This window comes from Catharus ustulatus, chromosome 11 (assembly GCF_009819885.2).
Source record: "Catharus ustulatus isolate bCatUst1 chromosome 11, bCatUst1.pri.v2, whole genome shotgun sequence".
NCBI classification, from domain to species: domain Eukaryota; kingdom Metazoa; phylum Chordata; class Aves; order Passeriformes; family Turdidae; genus Catharus; species Catharus ustulatus.
Window position 1 is genome coordinate 14225235 of NC_046231.1, and position 17598 is coordinate 14242832.

General features: G+C 45.7%; 1 protein-coding gene across 1 annotated transcript; it reads left to right on the forward strand.

Annotated features, from left to right (window-relative positions):
• The first annotated feature begins 502 nt into the window (after nucleotides 1-502).
• Nucleotides 503-13984, forward strand: LOC117001353 (purine nucleoside phosphorylase-like). The gene is made up of 6 exons (XM_033069644.1): nucleotides 503-2031; nucleotides 5337-5506; nucleotides 5791-5894; nucleotides 7139-7314; nucleotides 9910-10100; nucleotides 11016-13984. Exons 1-6 carry the CDS (start codon nucleotides 2009-2011, stop codon nucleotides 11231-11233), a joined length of 882 nt encoding a protein of 293 aa, XP_032925535.1. The 5' UTR covers nucleotides 503-2008; the 3' UTR covers nucleotides 11234-13984.
• Nucleotides 13985-17598: the final 3614 nt, after the last annotated feature.

Consider the following 17598-nt stretch of genomic DNA (forward strand, 5'->3'; position numbering starts at 1 on the left):
GTTTCAAAGAAGTACTGAGTAGTGGCAAGAGCAGCCTGGACTTCCAGAGGGCAGAAAGACTTGAATGAGCTGGGAAGTGGCTCTAAGACCCTGCGTTTGGGTGAATGTTGCTTGGGGTGATGGTGACTTGCAGAGTCCTTTGGCACACTGGCTCACAGCCAAGCAGTGTGGGCCCTCTTTGGGCACAGGGTTTGGTGCAGTTAAACCTACCTAAAACCATCTCTGTTCTCAGTCTGCTGTGTTTTGTACAGAAAAACAATGCTGATAAAAGAGGATATACCTAGAACAGGCAGAGGCAGATATGAGCAAGATTCAGAAGAATGAGAACGACAAAAAAGGAGAAATACCTGAAAAATGAGGGGAAACATGGTAAGAACAGAGTTAGAAAGAGGTATAGAAGGGAAAATTATTTATAAATCCTTAATATTGATTTTACCACTGCCTCCAGCAAACCAAGAGCGAGATTCACCATGGTGCCAGTACAGCAATGTACTGCTGGGTCCTGAAGTGGCAGCAACCCTCTGCTTGTCTCTGTAGAAGAGGCATTTTAAGCTTTCTAAGAGAAAGTAAGAAAGAAATGGAAGTGTGAATTTGAGGGAGAAAGGGAAAAGGTCAAGAACTTGAGGGGAAAGGCCCTCATTATGGTTTCTCTTCAGATCCATTTCCTATCACTTCAGTGCCAACTGTATTTTTCAACAAATAAAACAGAATTGGCTTTTTAAATTCTTCTGGTTGTTTTAGACTCCCAGCCTGTACTGACATCGATGGGTTTCTGCTTTCCAGCATGAAGTATATCTCTATCTAAAAATGCCCTGATTTCTCCTTGGTGCATTTATTACCTTGTTTGACTTTGAAGTTCTCAGAGACAGTTTTCTGGGGCAACATTGGTCTGTTTGATGCAAGGTCTTCAAGATCAAAAAGGAAAGAAGAATGTAAGAAATAAGAAATCCAAGACCTGAAATGGGTGCTGCCCAATTTTCTGTATTTTTGTTAATGTCTGGCTGATTTGTCTAAGAATTGACAAATTCTAATTGAGGCTTGGCAATCCCTGCTCGGTATATTTATAAATTCTACCCCCATGTGTCCTTTTTGGATCTATTAAGCTGTGAATGCATATTGTAGATGTGGCCTTTCAGCTGGGGCGTGTAAGGTCTCTACTCATCACTGCTTTTCTTGAATTTTTTTGGCATTCAATTGTCTTGGAAACATCTCTGGCTCTGTAAAATGTGGTTCACATCAGTTATTGGGATCAAACACTGATGCACAAACAGATCCATATGACAAGGTTGTTTTTATATTTGTTTTCATACACAGCAAAGCTAAAATTAAAGGGGTGTTTGTCTTCTTTCCTGTATCTCCTATACTCTGTTGAACAGAGGTTTAGCATATCTCAAAGAAATAATTCCTTTTGGGAAGGGTGAGGCAATTAAATATGAATAAAAAATCCTGAGGGGAGCTTTACGGGTCATCACCCCTGGTTGCCATGAAAGAATGGGAAGGTAATGATGTGAGATATGGAAAGGTCTGGTGTCAGTGGTCGGTGGTACAGGTCATCTCGCAGAGTCTGCACACTCCAGGGGTTTGAATTGCACAGGAGCAGGTGACTCCAGCTGGTTCCCAGGTGACACAGGAGGTGCAAATCCAGGCAGATCCCTTGTCAGCCACTGAAAAGTTGTGTGCGTGCGTGTGAAATTTCTAGGCTTAATCTGCATTACAGTGTGTGTGTGTGCATGCATGTAAGCTTTCTGCAGAGCTCTAGAGCATGTGTGTCATGTGGGGTGAGGGCAGAAAAGCAGATATCCTGACCATGCCCCTCCTACTCTGGGATTAGAGATGCTCAGGGGACAGCAGGGAGAAGCTGGGACACACCTCCCTGACTCACTGCTGGGGACAGCAGCAGCTTCTGCAGGTTCAATAGGAATAGGCCTCTGCTCCTTGGTCAAATAAAACCCTGCAGCTCCATTTCCAGCAACCATCCCCTTCTTTTGGTTAACCAGAGAGGAGGAGGATGGCCTATGCTGAGGAAGACAGGTAAGGTGCTGTGAAATAGGGGATGCACAGACATCCAAGCTGGATGGGGCTAACAAAATTACATTGTTTTTCCTCACCTTGTTTTCTTTCTACTGGGCACTCAATAAATGTCAGACAAAGGCTGCTCAGAAGTAAACATCTTATTATTGGAGAGGAATCTGGCCATCTGCCTGTGCAGGTGCTGGTATTATGAAATATGGCAGCGAGTAGGTGACCTTGGGAGAGGTTATGGGCCAGAAGAGGCAAAAATCTCCTCCGGAGAGGCACAAAGTGTGAATAGGTATGGCCATGTGCCCCCAAACATAATGCTTTAGCTGTTTGTTGGGAAATGTCTGCTTTTTTACATGGATTTGCTTCCAGCCAACTTAGAAGCACAATAAGAGTGGGGTTTTTTTCATGCCATAAAAGATCTGTCACCGGTGACAGTCCTGTGTTTTTCAACAGATGCGTTCCTCCAGTGGATGACAGCAATCACAATAAAAGGGATTATGTTTTCAGCTGATGCTGTGATTTAATCCAAAGCGATGCTACCGAGCACTATTATTAGGTGTGCATTGTTAGAGCAGCTAGAGGGGCCTTTGTGCTACATGTATTAATTCAAGCTGTCAAAAAGCTTGCACGGGCCTTGTGCTCATGCAGTTCCAGGCCGAGCTCTCTGTTTGGTGACCCACAGGTCAAACTCCCCCTTTGCTCCTGCTGAGCAGGTATCTCCCTTGCATTCAGCAATGATCAGTGCTTGCCAGTCCCTTTGATGTCATCCGGAATGTTTCTGAAAGCAAAGTACTGCAAGCAGATTAATTTTGGCATCGCTGCGCTCTCAGCACTGGGGACAGCTCTGATGTGCCCAAAGCCTTTGGGATGGACAGGGCTCTGCCAGGCCCCTGTGCACTTGCTGGAGCTCCTTTCAAGCAGGGAAACATATGCAGCACTGGGGATTTACTTCTTTGGTTAAGAAGCATTTTTAATATCTTCTGTTTAAAAGGAAAGAATTCACTGTAACTTGGCATAGCTCAGTCAGTCCTGATGTCTTCAGCAGTCATTGAATGGGTTCCATCCAACATTTCTAAAATTTCTGAGGATATAGGTATAATATCCATTATTTAATATTATTTTGCAACGGTTTATGCACTTTTAAAAAATACTGAAACAAGCAGTATTATGGTCATGAGGAAGAACAGATCCTGGTGACCTTGTTGGTTACTCATGCCTGCCACAGGTACGTCAAAAGCTTGGGTATTACCCATAAATTCCCTTGGTTCTCTTGAATTTCTAAACAAGGATTACAGTTATTCAACAGAGGAGTTGGGGGGAATTGTTCATTAATGTATGTAAAGCACTTTTAAAGCTTTTGTCTGGGAGCAAGTGATAACGTAGTCAAATGTAGTCTTTATTAATGTCACTTTCACAGCTCCTGCTTATTTTAGGAGCTCATGATACACTTAGAAAATTCAGTACGTGATGGTAAATAAACTCTCTCATTTCCAAACATTTCCTTTGAAAAGTGCTTCAGCTAAGTATGACTCTTCATTTTAATCGATGTGTATGGAAGTTATTTCTTCCCATTGGATTGCAGGTTTATGACATTTTTGGGTATTTTTGATGTCAGAGTTTGTAACTAGGTTTGTAACTAAGTTTGATGTATCATGTGCTGGATAGGTCTTACAGTAGTAACTAGACAGCTAAGAGATTAAATGCTCACAGAAAACACCTGTGCAGTAACTACTGACCCAGTCAGTATAAAGAAAGAAAAAGCATAGAATTGAGAACTTTTGTTTTAATATCTAGTACTCTAGTTGGAGGAACCAGTTGTACATGGACAGTCAAGTCCTCTTAATGGCCTGAGACCTCCTAGACTGAGGAGCACCACTTTGAAGCTTTTTTGTCTGCCCTCTAAGACTGCTGAGAGCAGCATCACCGCATTACTAAGGTTTACGCCTTTTGAAATAAGAGACTAGATAAAAAAGAACTGAAAGAAACATTCCTGGACAATGACTGCTTGTCACCACCTCCAATTTTACATCACCTGCAGCCTCACAGTATCTGATTTTCTCACCTCTCAATAATCAGATCAACTTTTCATATAGAGAACTGCTGCCCCTTCCTGTGTTGGTTCACTCCAGGACCCAGTCCTCTACCATGTACAATCATTAATTCTACTCATCCATGGTAATGATTGAGTTGCTTCCAAGAACTGCTATTAGTACCCCTGCTTTTGAGGATAGTTTCCAATCAACCTTGATATTGACTTTCAGAAAGTATCTGCATTGTCCTATTGGAAACAGGATTACAGGATTATTTTGCTATTGATCGTGTTTCAAAACTGTGATTAAGGCATCTGAACACTGGGCTCAGAGGTTAAAAGTTGAACTCTTCTCCCTTCCCATGAGGCAGATACACAACAGGCCCTGTAATGCCAACTTCTATCCCACCCTCAGGCAATGGGGCTCCCTGCTGGATAAGACTTTTTTTAACCAAGATATTTGCTGAATCACCCTCTTGAATCAATCTAAGCTTTGGATCCCAAATTCCTGGTTTTCACTTGTTTTGATGGAGACTGATGTCGTTGGGCCTCTTGGCTATGTCTGGACTGCAGGTGTGATCCCATGCCCACTCTGTGGGAAAGAAGAGGCTGAGTAAAATCTCCATATTTATCCTTCTGTACTGGAGGCACGAGGCTTGGAGAAGGCGGGTGTGTGACATGTGGTACCAGCCTAGATGGAAGTAGTGGGAGCTGATGGCACTCAACACTTACAGAGATTGGCTTCTCCATCTCTGTAGAGGATGCTTGACCCATGTCTCTGAAGTTTACCTGAATCTTTACCTACTGTAGATGACAGTGTCTACTCCTTCATCTGCACAGCATTCCAGCTGTGTTGTTCAGGTGTCTTCAGAGCTCCACACACTTAGATTTCCCCATGACAGGCTGGACATCCCCATTCACACTCATATAGGTTGGAATTTCTCAATCTAACTGTGCTTTTGCCTTTCTTCAGTAACTCAGGAGAGACCAGAGCCCATCAAAAGCAGGAGTGGTTATGCCTTGTGACATTTCTGTGATCTAAGTATCATTAGCCATTATTCATCTACAAAATGAAACCAGCCAAGGGGATTCAAATGATTTCCCTGTAGTCAGGGGTAAAATACATGAGATTAAAAGTGATGCATCTTCAATAATAGCAGTGAAGGTTCTATTATTATGGTCTTAATTAAATTTCTTTTTTTCTGCACCTTTTCAGGACTTTTATCCTTTGAAGCTTGTTGTTTGAATGGGCTGATAGTCTCACTGACCTGTTCTCCTCCTGCAGAAATAGCTATGAGGTGTATAAGGAAACAGCAGATTGGCTGCGTGCCCGTGCTGCCCAGCAGCCCAGGATTGCCATCATCTGCGGGTCTGGGCTGGGAGGTCTGGCTGATGTGTTGGAAAACAAGACAGTTTTCCTGTATGAGGACATCCCTCACTTCCCACGGAGCACAGGTGAGCACAACTCAGGGCATCGGTGCCCCACCCACCAGCAGCCTGCAGCAGAGCCTCACTCAGGCATCACTCAAGTCTGCAAACCAGTCCTTCACTGGTGAAATGTGTGTTCACTGTAAAAGAAAAAATATAAATATCATAGCACAGAAATATGTACTTGTTTATTTGATTTCCAGCTCCTGCTTTTGCAGGGCCTTGTGGTAAAGCAAAATCATTAACTAACAGATCCCTCTAAAGTCAAAGTCCTTGAGACCTGTAACTAAAATGACACTGTTAATTTCCAGTGGCAGGGCATGTTGGCAGATTGGTGTTTGGGGAGCTGAATGGACAGCCCTGTGTGTGCATGCAGGGACGTTTCCACTCTTACGAGGGCTACTCCTTCAGCACGGTGAGTTCTCCTTAAGGAAAATATTCATGATGGGGAGATGTGTTGTAAAAGCGGCAGAAGTGACTGCTTGCCTTGCTATCCAGCTGCAGGATGTTAGCTCTTGCAATGAACTTACATTGCTCTTGAAATGAGTCTTTCTTAGATTTCAGATTTGTCTCTAAAAAATGAAATTGGGAGTTCAAACCAAGAGGTGGTTGGCTTCTGCTGGGTGAAGGTGATGCTGCACAGCCACACAAATTGGCTGACCCTGCTACTCTTGCAGGGGGAAATATTTTATCATATAAGGCAGATTAATTTACATGCTTTAACTTAGTCAGTTTAATCATGATTTAAATCAGCAACCAGGAAATTTCAATGAGAATAATCTATTTTAATCTTCTATTGCATTTATATAGCTTACAAATTTTTTTTCCTAGAAAAAGCTCCAAGGCTACTGCAAGCTGCTATAACCTCCCAGCTAACATACTGGAATGTGTGGAGATTTATTTTACCTACCATTTATGTTACCTACCTTTTCTGCTAGAAAACAACAATAATATTTATTTATTGGCTCTTTGTTTATTTGGATAGCTCTGAGATTTTCCTTTTTGCATTGAGGTTGTTTGCATTTGGATATAAACTGCAATTATTGGCACCCTCCAACTTCTTGTAGAAAAACAGCTATGTTAAAATTACCCAACACAAAACTAGCTTTATCAAGACATGTTTGTTTATTAAAATTAACTAATTTCTGGAAGAAGTGGTATCCATTATTAGGAAATTTTTTGCTCGCAGTAGCATTTGATTGATAGCAGGTATCATCCAAATTTCTTTGTGACTCCTCAAAATCAAACTTCTTAATTTTTTTTCTCCAGTTCCCAATTGTTCCTTAGCTTTGGATTACTCTCCAAGTCATTGTGCATAAGTAGTTACTTCAATCAGCACAGTGGTTTGATCTCTGCAAGACCTTGGCAGTGAGCAAAAACTATCTGCATGTTCTTTCTGTACCACCTTTATTTGACCTTGGTGCCACTGTAGAAAATGAGGTCTTGGATTTTAATGCAAGATTTTGTTTCATTGCAAGGTTATGTTTAATTTTAAGAAAACCCATTAACATTCTATTTAAATTAGAGGAATGTTTAAAATTGAAGAAGGTTGTTTTGTCTCCATATATAGATTCTTTGCATCTACAAATTGTGATATTACAGATGTAGTAGCAGTAGCTGTCTGCTTACTGTGATACTCATATGCTTTGGGTTTTGCAGGTCACCTTTCCCATCAGGGTGTTCTTTCTCCTGGGGGTGGAGATCTTGATTGTCACAAATGCTGCTGGAGGACTGAATCCCCACTTCCAAGTGGGGGACATCATGTTCATAAGGGATCACATCAGCTTGTTTGGCTTGGGAGGGCAGAATCCCCTGCGTGGACCAAATGATGAGCGGTAAGAAGACATCAGCTCCATGTTACCAATTAATCCTTTCTTCCTTCAGCCATGGGCTGGGACTGCCAGTGGTGCCTACTGACAAATATTTACTGAGAGGTAGAGTTTGGCTCCAGGTATCCACAAGGGAAGAGTTACAGCAATAGCTCTGTGCCACGTGCTCTGTCTTCCCTTGGCTGTTGCTTACTTTTACAAGCCTACAAGGAGTTTACACACAAACCCCCAGAAGGTTTTGTTTTGTACAAGTAGGTTTCTGATCCTTCTCCTGACATGACCAGCTGTACCATCTGCTAAAGACACCCACTGCTCCTCTTCTTATCAGCTCCTCTCTCTGTTGGTTCCTCTTAACTGAGCAATCAGTGAACTGTGTTGTCTCTAGCCTGGGTTTATCAACAGCCATTTCTGGTGTGATGGAATGGGTACAGCAGAGGCCAGGCAGTAAGTGGAAGGCAGAGCAAAGATGAAAGCTCTAAATTTCCTGATCACCACTGCTGTATCCAGGTCTTTAACCTGGGATCCCTCTGTATTTGCTGAAGGCATCACTCTGATGAGAGGTGGTTGTATTGCCAGCTTCTTCAGAAACCTTGAGATCTACCAAGAGTTACCTGCTGCTGGCTGAACTGGGAAGTCAGGTTTCCTGTAGTGGCTGTGTAGCAGAATCTTCACCTTATGAAGAGTGCAGAGAGGAGCTTCTAACATATCCTCATCCCTGAACTGCAGTTGCCACCAGATTTGGATTTGCTTTGAGCAGGATGCTGGACTAGATGACCTCAAGGTCTCTTCCAAAATGAATTTATGATCCCAAAATCTTTCCAAGATACCATCAGACTGGAAAGGTGGAAGGCCCCTCTTGAAAAATGATGTGTTTGCGGCGCAGGCATCTGGGTTGTCCTTGGATCTTTCCAGAGAAAAAGTTCTGCTGAGAGTAAGGTGGCCTGCCTGGTTTTAGTTAGTTCCTTCCTGATGTAACTGCAGACCTGGCTCCTGCTTCTGAAACAATCTGAAAGGTGCTGGCAGCTGCCTTGGGAGAAATAATCACTGTGCTGCAATTCCATGGCAAGAGGACAGCACCATCTGAAGTGGAACATCTTTACATTTCACAGGTATTGCTGTGGGTTGGAGGAAAGTGATCAAAAGCAGAGAAGCCACATGGAGTGTTTAAAGCTGTCTGGACTTGAATAATTGCTCTGGAGCAGGAGGAGAAACTCCAATCAAACAACTGCATCTGGACAACTTTCAAAGGCAGCATAGCTGCCTCACTGCCTACCAAAAGCACATCTTGGTGAGACTGCAGTGCTCTTGGGAAGTGACTTTTGTACTGCTGACCAAGGCATCAAAATGGGCAAAAGGTCTTTATGAATCAGGTTTCAAAGTATTGCAGAGATTTAGCTGAACAAACTCCTAAAATCCTGTCCAGCTGAGCTACCAGGAAGGATTTATCTAAGCACAACAGAGCAAAACTGGAGGCAATGAAGTGATGTGGAAATAATATTTTTTTAATAAATTAGAGATTGGGCTTCTGCATTGCTGGCCATTCTTCAGAAAAGGGAAGCAATTTTCATGGTGATGAATACTTATTACCTTAGACTAGAAGGGAAATTTTGTTTTTATTTATATAATATTTAATGTTTATAAAAACAAAATAAGCCCCCTACTGCCCTAAGCATTCAGCTGGAAGAACATGTAAACAAGCAGAAGCTTTAATAGCATAAATGAGGGACCTGGTCCACTCCTACTGAACTGTGTTGGTGAACATGGCTGGGAGTTTATTTTCCAGGTTTCCTTAGTGGCAGCATAACAATCTTTGCCATCTACTTCTACTTCTTCATCTACATCTCCTTGAGTCAAGAGCAGGATTCACTCCATCAGGAGCAGGAATGAGCTGCTATTTTGAGACCTAAAGCAAGAGACCCAGTTTTGAAGCAGAAGATGAAAGCTACCTGGAATATGGCCCTGGAGCTCCAAGATGTGAAGCAGCTTCCTGCTGTGATGGGTCTTAAATGTAGAGATTGATGCTCCATCAGGCCAGGCTCAGAGACAGCCTGTGGGACTCTTGTGCCTCAGGGAGCCCAAAGAGCAGCAAATGTCTGGTGGGGAATGTTTAAAAGTCATCATGAACAGTCACTGGGGAGAGAGAGAACAGGCCATCAGTGCTCCCTAGAGACAGGAGCCCCTGAAAGATCATTCCAGAAGGATTCCTGCAGTAGGGAAGTCGTGCCAGACCTTCTAACAGCCATAACTTCTGGGTGCTGTCAGTCTTGGGTGATTAGATGTAGCAGGAATGTCCCAGGTAGGTGCCCCATTCCTGAAAAGGTTCAAGGTGAGGTGGGACAGGACTCTGACCAACCAAATCTGGCTGCAGATGTCCCTGTTCACTGCATGGGTTTTGATGAGATGGCCTTTGAAGGTCCCTTCCAACCCAAACTATTCCACAATTGATGGCAGAATTACGTGATGATAAGAGCAGAATGACAGAGATTGCAGCATCCATGGCAGGTCTGCCCTTAACATTTCCTCCAAAGAATGACCCTCCCTGGACTCTGACAGAGGGAGCAGTAGCACTGTCACACGGCTGTGTCCTTTACTGCCTTTCAGGTTTGGAGTGAGGTTTCCCTGCATGTCAGATGCTTATGAACAAGATCTGCTGGGCCTGGCAAAGGAGAGTGCACAGGAGCTGGGGTTCCTGAGCTTCACCAGGGAAGGGGTGTACTGCCTGCTGGCTGGGCCCTGCTACGAGACCATCGCCGAGTGCCGCCTGCTGCAGGCGCTGGGAGCTGATGCTGTGGGTGAGCTGCCAGGGTTCTTTGAGCACATGGATTGAACAGTTAATTCTGCTCAAGGCTGACTGCCTTCAGTCTTTCTCTCTCTAAGTCTCCTGGGGCTGGAGAAATGAGCTCTGTGTATTTCTGCTTCATTCTGCAGTGGCTTAGTGCAGCTCCTGGGAGGATTTGCAGAAAGTCCCTGTGCTTACAGCTGCGCAGGACAGGATCCCAGCACAACTTTGTGTTTATTTCCCAAACACAAAGTCTCTCATGCTCAGATGACTCCACTTCAGGAGGACTGAGTGGGGTCCAATAAAGATGAAGTATTTTTCTAGTATTTTTCTTCTGAAATTGTAAAGATTTTCAATGTGCTTTATCTCTACAAACCAGTCCTCCTTATGAGTCTTGTTTAGGGATGGTAATCATGGATACCTTCCCAACTGTGTGCAACAAAACTAGTGCCATGATCAATATGGTTCCTCCAGCTATGATTCTTTCCATGATCCCTGGCTGATGGAAGTCTGTTCATTAATACCTGCAGATTTGTTGTGTGTGAGGAAAGGAGCTCACCTTCCCTCAAACAATTTTTTATTTGTAATAGTTTTTTTAGTCAAGGAAGAGCCAAATGATACAGCACATCAATACTTCCTTCCTTAGCAAGTCTGCAAGCAGTCTGACACATCTTGAGGAGGGAGCTGTGACACAAGGATCAAATGCAGGAGGTTTATTGTGCTGAGCAGAGGTGTAACCGTAGTGCTGCAGCTATTTGAGCTTTGTACATATCACAGCCTTTAACTATTACAGAGTTCAGACACAGGCCTGGGGGGAATGAGACAAGGGCATGTGCTTGGAGGGTAGGATTGTGGTTTGCAGCCTTGGAGAGAATCTTGTTTTGGTGCAAATCCTGACTCATTCTGGTCCTTTTCTCTCCTACTGTAGGTATGAGCACTGTCCCAGAGGTAATTGTAGCCAGGCATTGTGGCCTCCGAGTCCTTGGGATCTCCCTCATCACCAACAAAGTGGTGATGAGCTACAACAGCCAAGAGAAAGCCAACCACGAGGAAGTGCTGCGCATCTCGGTGGTGCGGGCTGAAGCCCTGCAGAAACTGGTCACTCACCTCCTTGGGAAGCTGGGGGAAAGCACAAATTCTCCGTGACCTCCAGCCATTAATCCTTCATATCATAATGTGTGTGAACACTTCCAAGTGTTGGGAGAGAGCTGTTGGTGGGACTGTCCCCTTCTCTCCAGATTTTAAATAGACCTTTTGATCTTTGTGCTTTATCTGATCACGTGCAGAGGTTTGCTTTGAATTTTGCCAGGATGATCCCCTCGTTAGTAGCCAGTGACCAAAACAGCTTACTGGCACTTCAGCACTCTGGCACATTCCCAAACCCCAGTGTCAGCAGAGCCCCAGATACTGTGAACTCCAGCTGTGTCTCTTGGGGCACTCTCCTGCCCCAGATCTGTGTTCCCCACTGCACATGAGCCAAGTCAAGAGTTGGTTGTGGGGCTTGGTGCCTGCTGGGCCTGCTTTGTTAGGGCCTGGTCTGAAGGCAGTAGAAGCCCACAAAAAGAATTTTGGATACATGAAACAGGCCAGGCTAGAGATGAAGTCTGCCTGGAACAAGCAATGGTGCAGAGCAGGTGAATTGCAATTGATTTTACAGCTTGGTAAACCACTGCATTGCCATGGGGTTGTGTGACCTTCCCCTCCCAGAAGGTCTCCCAGAAAGCCCTCTCTTTCCTCATCCTTGGTTCCTCATGACCAGCTGCAGAGTTCAGTAGCTGTTTGCTACAATGCAACACATCCCCAGCACCCCTCACACTTCTCTGTTTCATTGCCCAATTTATCAGGACGTGAAAATTTAGCTCAGTAAAAGGCATGGCTTACCTGTGCACCATGTAAGCATTGCCAAGCTGGACACAGAATCCAGGTCTGTCTCTCCCTGGTTTTGATCAGTTCTGGGTGTCCTGGAGATCAGTGGCTTCAGCACTGCAGACTGGGTTGGTGCCCAAAGACAGATCAGTTTGATCCCATGCTTCACAAGAGCTGTGCCACTGTCCCTGCAGCAGATTTTGGAGCCCCAATGGTTTGTGAATTTTAGCAATGTTAAATTACAGGGGAAATATTTTGAAACAGGTATGATATTTTTCTGGGATTTTCTTGGTCCTCTTACATAAAGAAATTGAACCAAGCAGTGAGTAAAGGACAAACAGGAGAGGTTCTCCCTTAGCAGTGTGCTGACGGTCTGTCAAGAAAGGGGGAACATCCACCAGAACGGTGCATTATTCATTGTTCCTCAAAGGTCAAGCTGAGCTGTGGATGCAGCTGGATGTGAAACAGTGACAGTAATTATTAGATAACCTTTTTCCCTTCATTTATCTTGTAGTTCTCTATAAAGCTCATCACTGTCATAGCTAAATGTTTTTAGTTGACTCAGTGGTCTGAACTGAAGACACCCAACCGGTCATGGAGAGCTCCCAACCTGCCTTCCTAAATTTAGCTGACCAGTTGTTTACCACTGACGCTCGCCCTCCGTCACAGCCTTCAGCCTTCCATGACATTTCTTCCATTTTTTTCCAGATGGGTATTTGCTTGAAGCCTTTCATGCTGCAATTACTGGTGTCAGCTTCAGTATCCATGGTGCAGATGTTGCCACCAGGAGGAACAGTTGGGCTGTGAACGTTTTCTATTAAATGGTAGCACTTCAGGTGAAGGGGAGATCTTGGGGTGACCCCCTTGTCTCCCCCTGGGTGATGTTACCTGTGGTCAGCCTTGAAAAATATTTGCCCAGCCTGGTCTGGAGGACTTGTCTGGAGGACTTGAAGGGAAGGATTCATTGCTTGTGCTTACCTGGCAGAGTCACTTATTCAGCAGCTCCTGGCACTTGGAGGAGCCCTCGGATAGAGCAGCTCTTCCCCTTTGGTGGGTGTGACTGTCAGGACAGTCTCTGGGACAGTTCTGGTGGTAATCTGAAAAGGGAAAGAGGCTCCAGCTCCATCTTTTACAATGCTGTTCCCTTTCCAGATCAAGCAGGAGTGAAGTGCTTGTCAAGGAGGACAGCGCAAGCAGGGAAATATGAGAAGTGGCAGATGTGCAGAGCAAGAAAGAACCACTTCTACCTGCTCCCTTTTCAGACTTGTCCCAGTATGAGCTTGTTACAGGGCAGGGAGAGAGCAGATAATTTCCCCTGCCTAGAAAATGGTGCTTCACATTCATCTAATTAATACTTGGTAAATACAAAGTCTCTCAAGTGGGAGTGGAAGGCAGCTGTGCACTCGCTGTAGCCAGCAGCAGCCAGAGTATCTAAGGCTGGGATTTCAGCAGACTCCATTAATTAATCAGAGTCAGGCTGGGCTGGGATGTGAAGGGAAGCATCCAAAAAAACCTGCTGTTGTGCTGGTACTTCTCAGGCAGGGTTTGAGATGATGAGGAGCTTGGCAGCAGCACCTGCTTTCAGCAGGCCAGGTCTGCTCCTCTCCCCAGCTGCACCAGAGGCAGATACCGTGCTCGTGTCTGAATACAGCTGAAATGCAACTTAAAATTGAACCTGAAAATCACTGTACAGCTAAGTCTTCAGCAAATTATGTCTGTTAAAAAAAAAAATCTAAATTGCGTCTGAGCCCTTAAACAGTTTGGGGCTTTTCTTTCAGCTGCCCAGAGTTGGCTTGGATAGCCCAAATTTTGCATGAACATCCCAATTTTTGTACCTGTCAATGGCAAGAGGGAGATGCCCTGAGCACTTTGGAAAGGATCTTATTCATTTGCAGGGGAGAGGGGAAATGCAAAAATTAACATAGTAAGCTCATCTGGCTTTGGAGATACTTTTAATACAATTTTGGTTTTTTTACTGCTAATGAATTTCAAAAGTCTGAAATAAAGTGATGCAAGATGGGTAGGACATGTGAGGAAGGAACTGTGAGGGAATAAAACCTGCTGTGATCTTGAAAACTGTGTTTTTGTTTGCTGTGCCAATGCCACTGGTTAGAAAGAAAGGAGGGGTTTAACTGCTCCCCCTACATCCAATCTCCAGACTGGAGGATAACCCAGGGAAACCCCACAGCACCAGATCCCTGGGGGATGAGAACTCAAAGCTCAGGAGAAGCAGGACCAACATTTGACCAGCACTTGGCACAGGTATTTCTTACTGATCCCACTAGGCTGACAAACTTATGGAAAAAATACCAAGAACCAAAGTACCTCAACTTAACTTCCGAGCAGTGGAAAGTGCAGTGGGCTGTGGTAATGCCAGAGCAGCAAGTCCTCTGTGCTAGAGGCAGGACACATTCCCTTGATGCTCTGCCTTTTTTTCAGTGCTTGTGGTGGTTTCTGGCAAATCCATGGCTGAAATGACAATCTCAGCTTTCTTCATTCCTGTACTCTGTGCCATTTACCTGCCTCTGAAGTCCAGGGCACTGTGGTCATAGGGATAAGCTGAAAGATGCATGAAAAGCGAGGACACCTGGCAAGTGGTAAAAGAGCCCCAAATGACATGGTGATCCTGGCTTTCTCAGTGCTGTGGCTGGCAGTGAGCCCAGGTGCTGCCTGATCAGGGAATGCCAGCAGCACGGACTGTCCCATGTGGCTGCACCTGTGGCAAAGGGACACCTGGAACACCTGTGTCAGTGCAGGACAGAGCTGGCACGGCTCCTCCTTTACTCGCTCAGAGCCATGGACTTGTGAGCCAGTCTGCTTCATCCTCTGTGCCAGCCTTTTCTTTTTCCTTGCTCATCAGTCCAGAGAAAACTTTCCAGATCACAGGGTCCTGCTGTTTCCAGTCCCCTGGAGAAGACAGAGGTGGTGTATCGATGTCTTCATGTGAGATTCACATAAAAGTGTGAGGCCAAGAGGAGAAACCTCTGCCACAACCTTTGGCTGGACCATATCATGAGTGTTTAAGTAGAAATCTCTGCTGTTATCTGAGAAACAACCCTGTGACCCAAAAAATCTGATGGTGTGATTCATCCTGTTTCCTTTGCAAGCCTCGGTTTCCCACATTTTTTTATGTGAGGTTTGCCTTTTGCATTCTTTCCTATTTAAAAGTAAATCAGAAAGCTTTTAAAAACCTATGCTGTCTCAGCTCAGCAGCAAGCATGTGGCTTGCCTTCAAGTTATTAAAATTCCCTTAGATGTTTCATTTTATTGAAAACCTGCAGTTGAATTAAGGGGATTCTGCTATAGTGGTGTGTTGTTTGGGTTTTTTTCCAAAAGCTTTAGGTCTTCACTGCAAGGATTTCATTTGCAGGAAAGAATTCAACTCTCCCCTGCTGTGCTGAATGTTTGGAGCAGGGGGGAGTGATCTGGGTCACGGCAGTGGGCTGATTTTAGTGTGTTGATGAATTAAGTCCTGGTTCTGTAAGCAGCATGACGGTCTGTTCTTTCCAAAATATGATGGCATGTTCAGATGAAATCATAGACTGTCCTGAGTTGGACCCACAAGGAACATCAAGTCCAGCTCCTGGTGCTGCACAGGATATCCCAAGAATCCTTGATGTGATGGATCCCATCATCCCCGAGAGTGTTGTCCAAATGCTTCCTAAACTCTGTCGGAGTTGGTGCTGTGACTGCTTCTCTGGGGAGCCTGTGCCAGTGCCCAGTCACCCTCTCTCTGGGTCCTGATATCCAGCCTAGGTGGTGGGACAGGGTGAAGGCTGCAGGAAACCACCTGGGTCTTTTCTCTCACAGAGGGGACATCCCCAGTGCCTGGAAAGCCATGTGGGAGATTGCTTCAAACAGCAGCACAACCACCCCTTACTTTCCTTTCCTGAAGCTTCACAGACCTCTCTAAAAGTCTTTCTCAATCTCAGCAAATCCCTTCCTACAGCAGTGAGTCCCTCTTGCACTGCCAGCTGCTTCAGAGAGGTAGCTTGGGGAAGCATTTCCCCAGAGAAGGGAGGGAGTACACCTGGACCCCAAATATTGCTGCTTGGAGCAACCTTGGCTCTTTGTTAGCAGAGAGGTGGGTGTCATGGAGCAGCATGAATGTGATGGGGTGGTGATCCAGAGCCCTCCCTGCACTGGGCTGGAGCTCTGCTCCCTGTGGAGCAGATGATGGACCAGTGCTGGTCCCTATGCCCATTCACTCCCCTGCCTGGGCACAACTGGGGACACATCACTAAACCCAGCCCTGCAGAAGCAGTGAATGTCCCCTCTCAGCCCCCAGGAAAAATCTGCTCTGGAGGGAGTGGGACAGTAAAGCAATGGACTCTACTGGGGAAAATTGTGCAGCAATAATGGAAAAAAAGAAGATTTTTTTGTATTAATTTCTGTGCCAAACCACAGGAAATGTGAATTGAATACACAGGACACCCTTCAGTGTCCCACGTGTGCCTGAAGGCTGCGTTGTGCAACAGGGAGGAGGAGAAGGCCATGGTACTGCTCAGAGTCCCATTGTGGCTCTTCTCATGGGATGCTGGCACAGCATCTCTTCCCGTGCCTGAGGTCTGTGTCCTGCCCTGCCTCAGCTCCCCACAGCGTTAGAGCCAGGCGTGGCTCCATCTCCACTGCACTGAGCTCTTCCAGGCCCCTGCCATTCAGAGGAAGCACCTCACCCCTGCTATTCTTCCAGCCAAAAGATAAAAATAAGAGGCACAAGTACCAAGCAGGATGGGCAGTGCCCCAAATAACTCCCAGCAGCTGCCTGGTGCCGGCTGCGTCCCCGCTCTGCGCTCATCTGAACTTCCCTGATGCCTTCTCATCTTTAATTAAGCACTTCCATCGGCTCAGCCTTCTTGCTGGATCTGAATTTTTTTTTTCCCTGTAGCCATGGCAACACTTCCCCTGGGCAGGCTGTGCTGGAGCCAGTGACAAACCCCATGTGTGGCTGTTTTGTTTGGGCCTGGAAACTTCCCTGCCATTTGGGAAAACTTGGGAGAAGAAAATCCCGCAATGAGCTGGTGAGCAGCAGAGAGCCAGGGTGAAAAATGTGTTTTAGGCTGAGCATCCCTTCTATCCCCCAAGCAGCCCTGCTCCAGCAGGGATGGCAGAGCCTTGATCTGAGGATTCCTTGGTTTTTCCTCCAAAAGACGGCTGCAGCGTCCAAGTTTTGTGTCCTCCCTCCAGCTGTGGGTGTAAGTGACAGCTCTGCTGTGACCATTGCATGGTCCCTTGGTGGTGGTGACATAGGGACTGCCATTGCCCTGCTCCTCCTGCCAGGACCAGCAAATCACGAGCCATGGAGCTGCTATGAGGCAGAGGGACAGTGACACAGATGTGGTGACACAGGGAATGGACATGGTGACTGGGGTAGGGCTCAGTGGCACAGGAAGGGATGCAGGGACTGGGGGAAGGAATGGAGTGCCAGGCAGGAGGAGGCAGAAGGGCAGAGTGACAGGGCGGGACTAGGTGTAGGTGACATTAAGCAGGGTGGGTGATGTAGGACAGGGGTAAGTGGCATAGGGCAGGGAGAGGTGACACAGGGCAGAGTAGATGTCATGGGGCAGGGGTAGGTGAGAGAGTGGGGTTAGGTGACAAGGCAGAGACAAGTGTCAGGACACTGAGTCGGGCTGCCGACTCCTGTA

Excerpts from the sequence above, each read along its gene's own strand:
- LOC117001353 (XM_033069644.1), top strand. The coding sequence starts at position 2,009 with ATGGCCTATGCTGAGGAAGACAG. Across the intron at positions 5,507-5,790 it reads TCACTTCCCACGGAGCACAG|TGGCAGGGCATGTTGGCAGA; the intron begins GTGAGCACAACT and ends GTTAATTTCCAG. Across the intron at positions 5,895-7,138 it reads AGGGCTACTCCTTCAGCACG|GTCACCTTTCCCATCAGGGT; the intron begins GTGAGTTCTCCT and ends TGGGTTTTGCAG.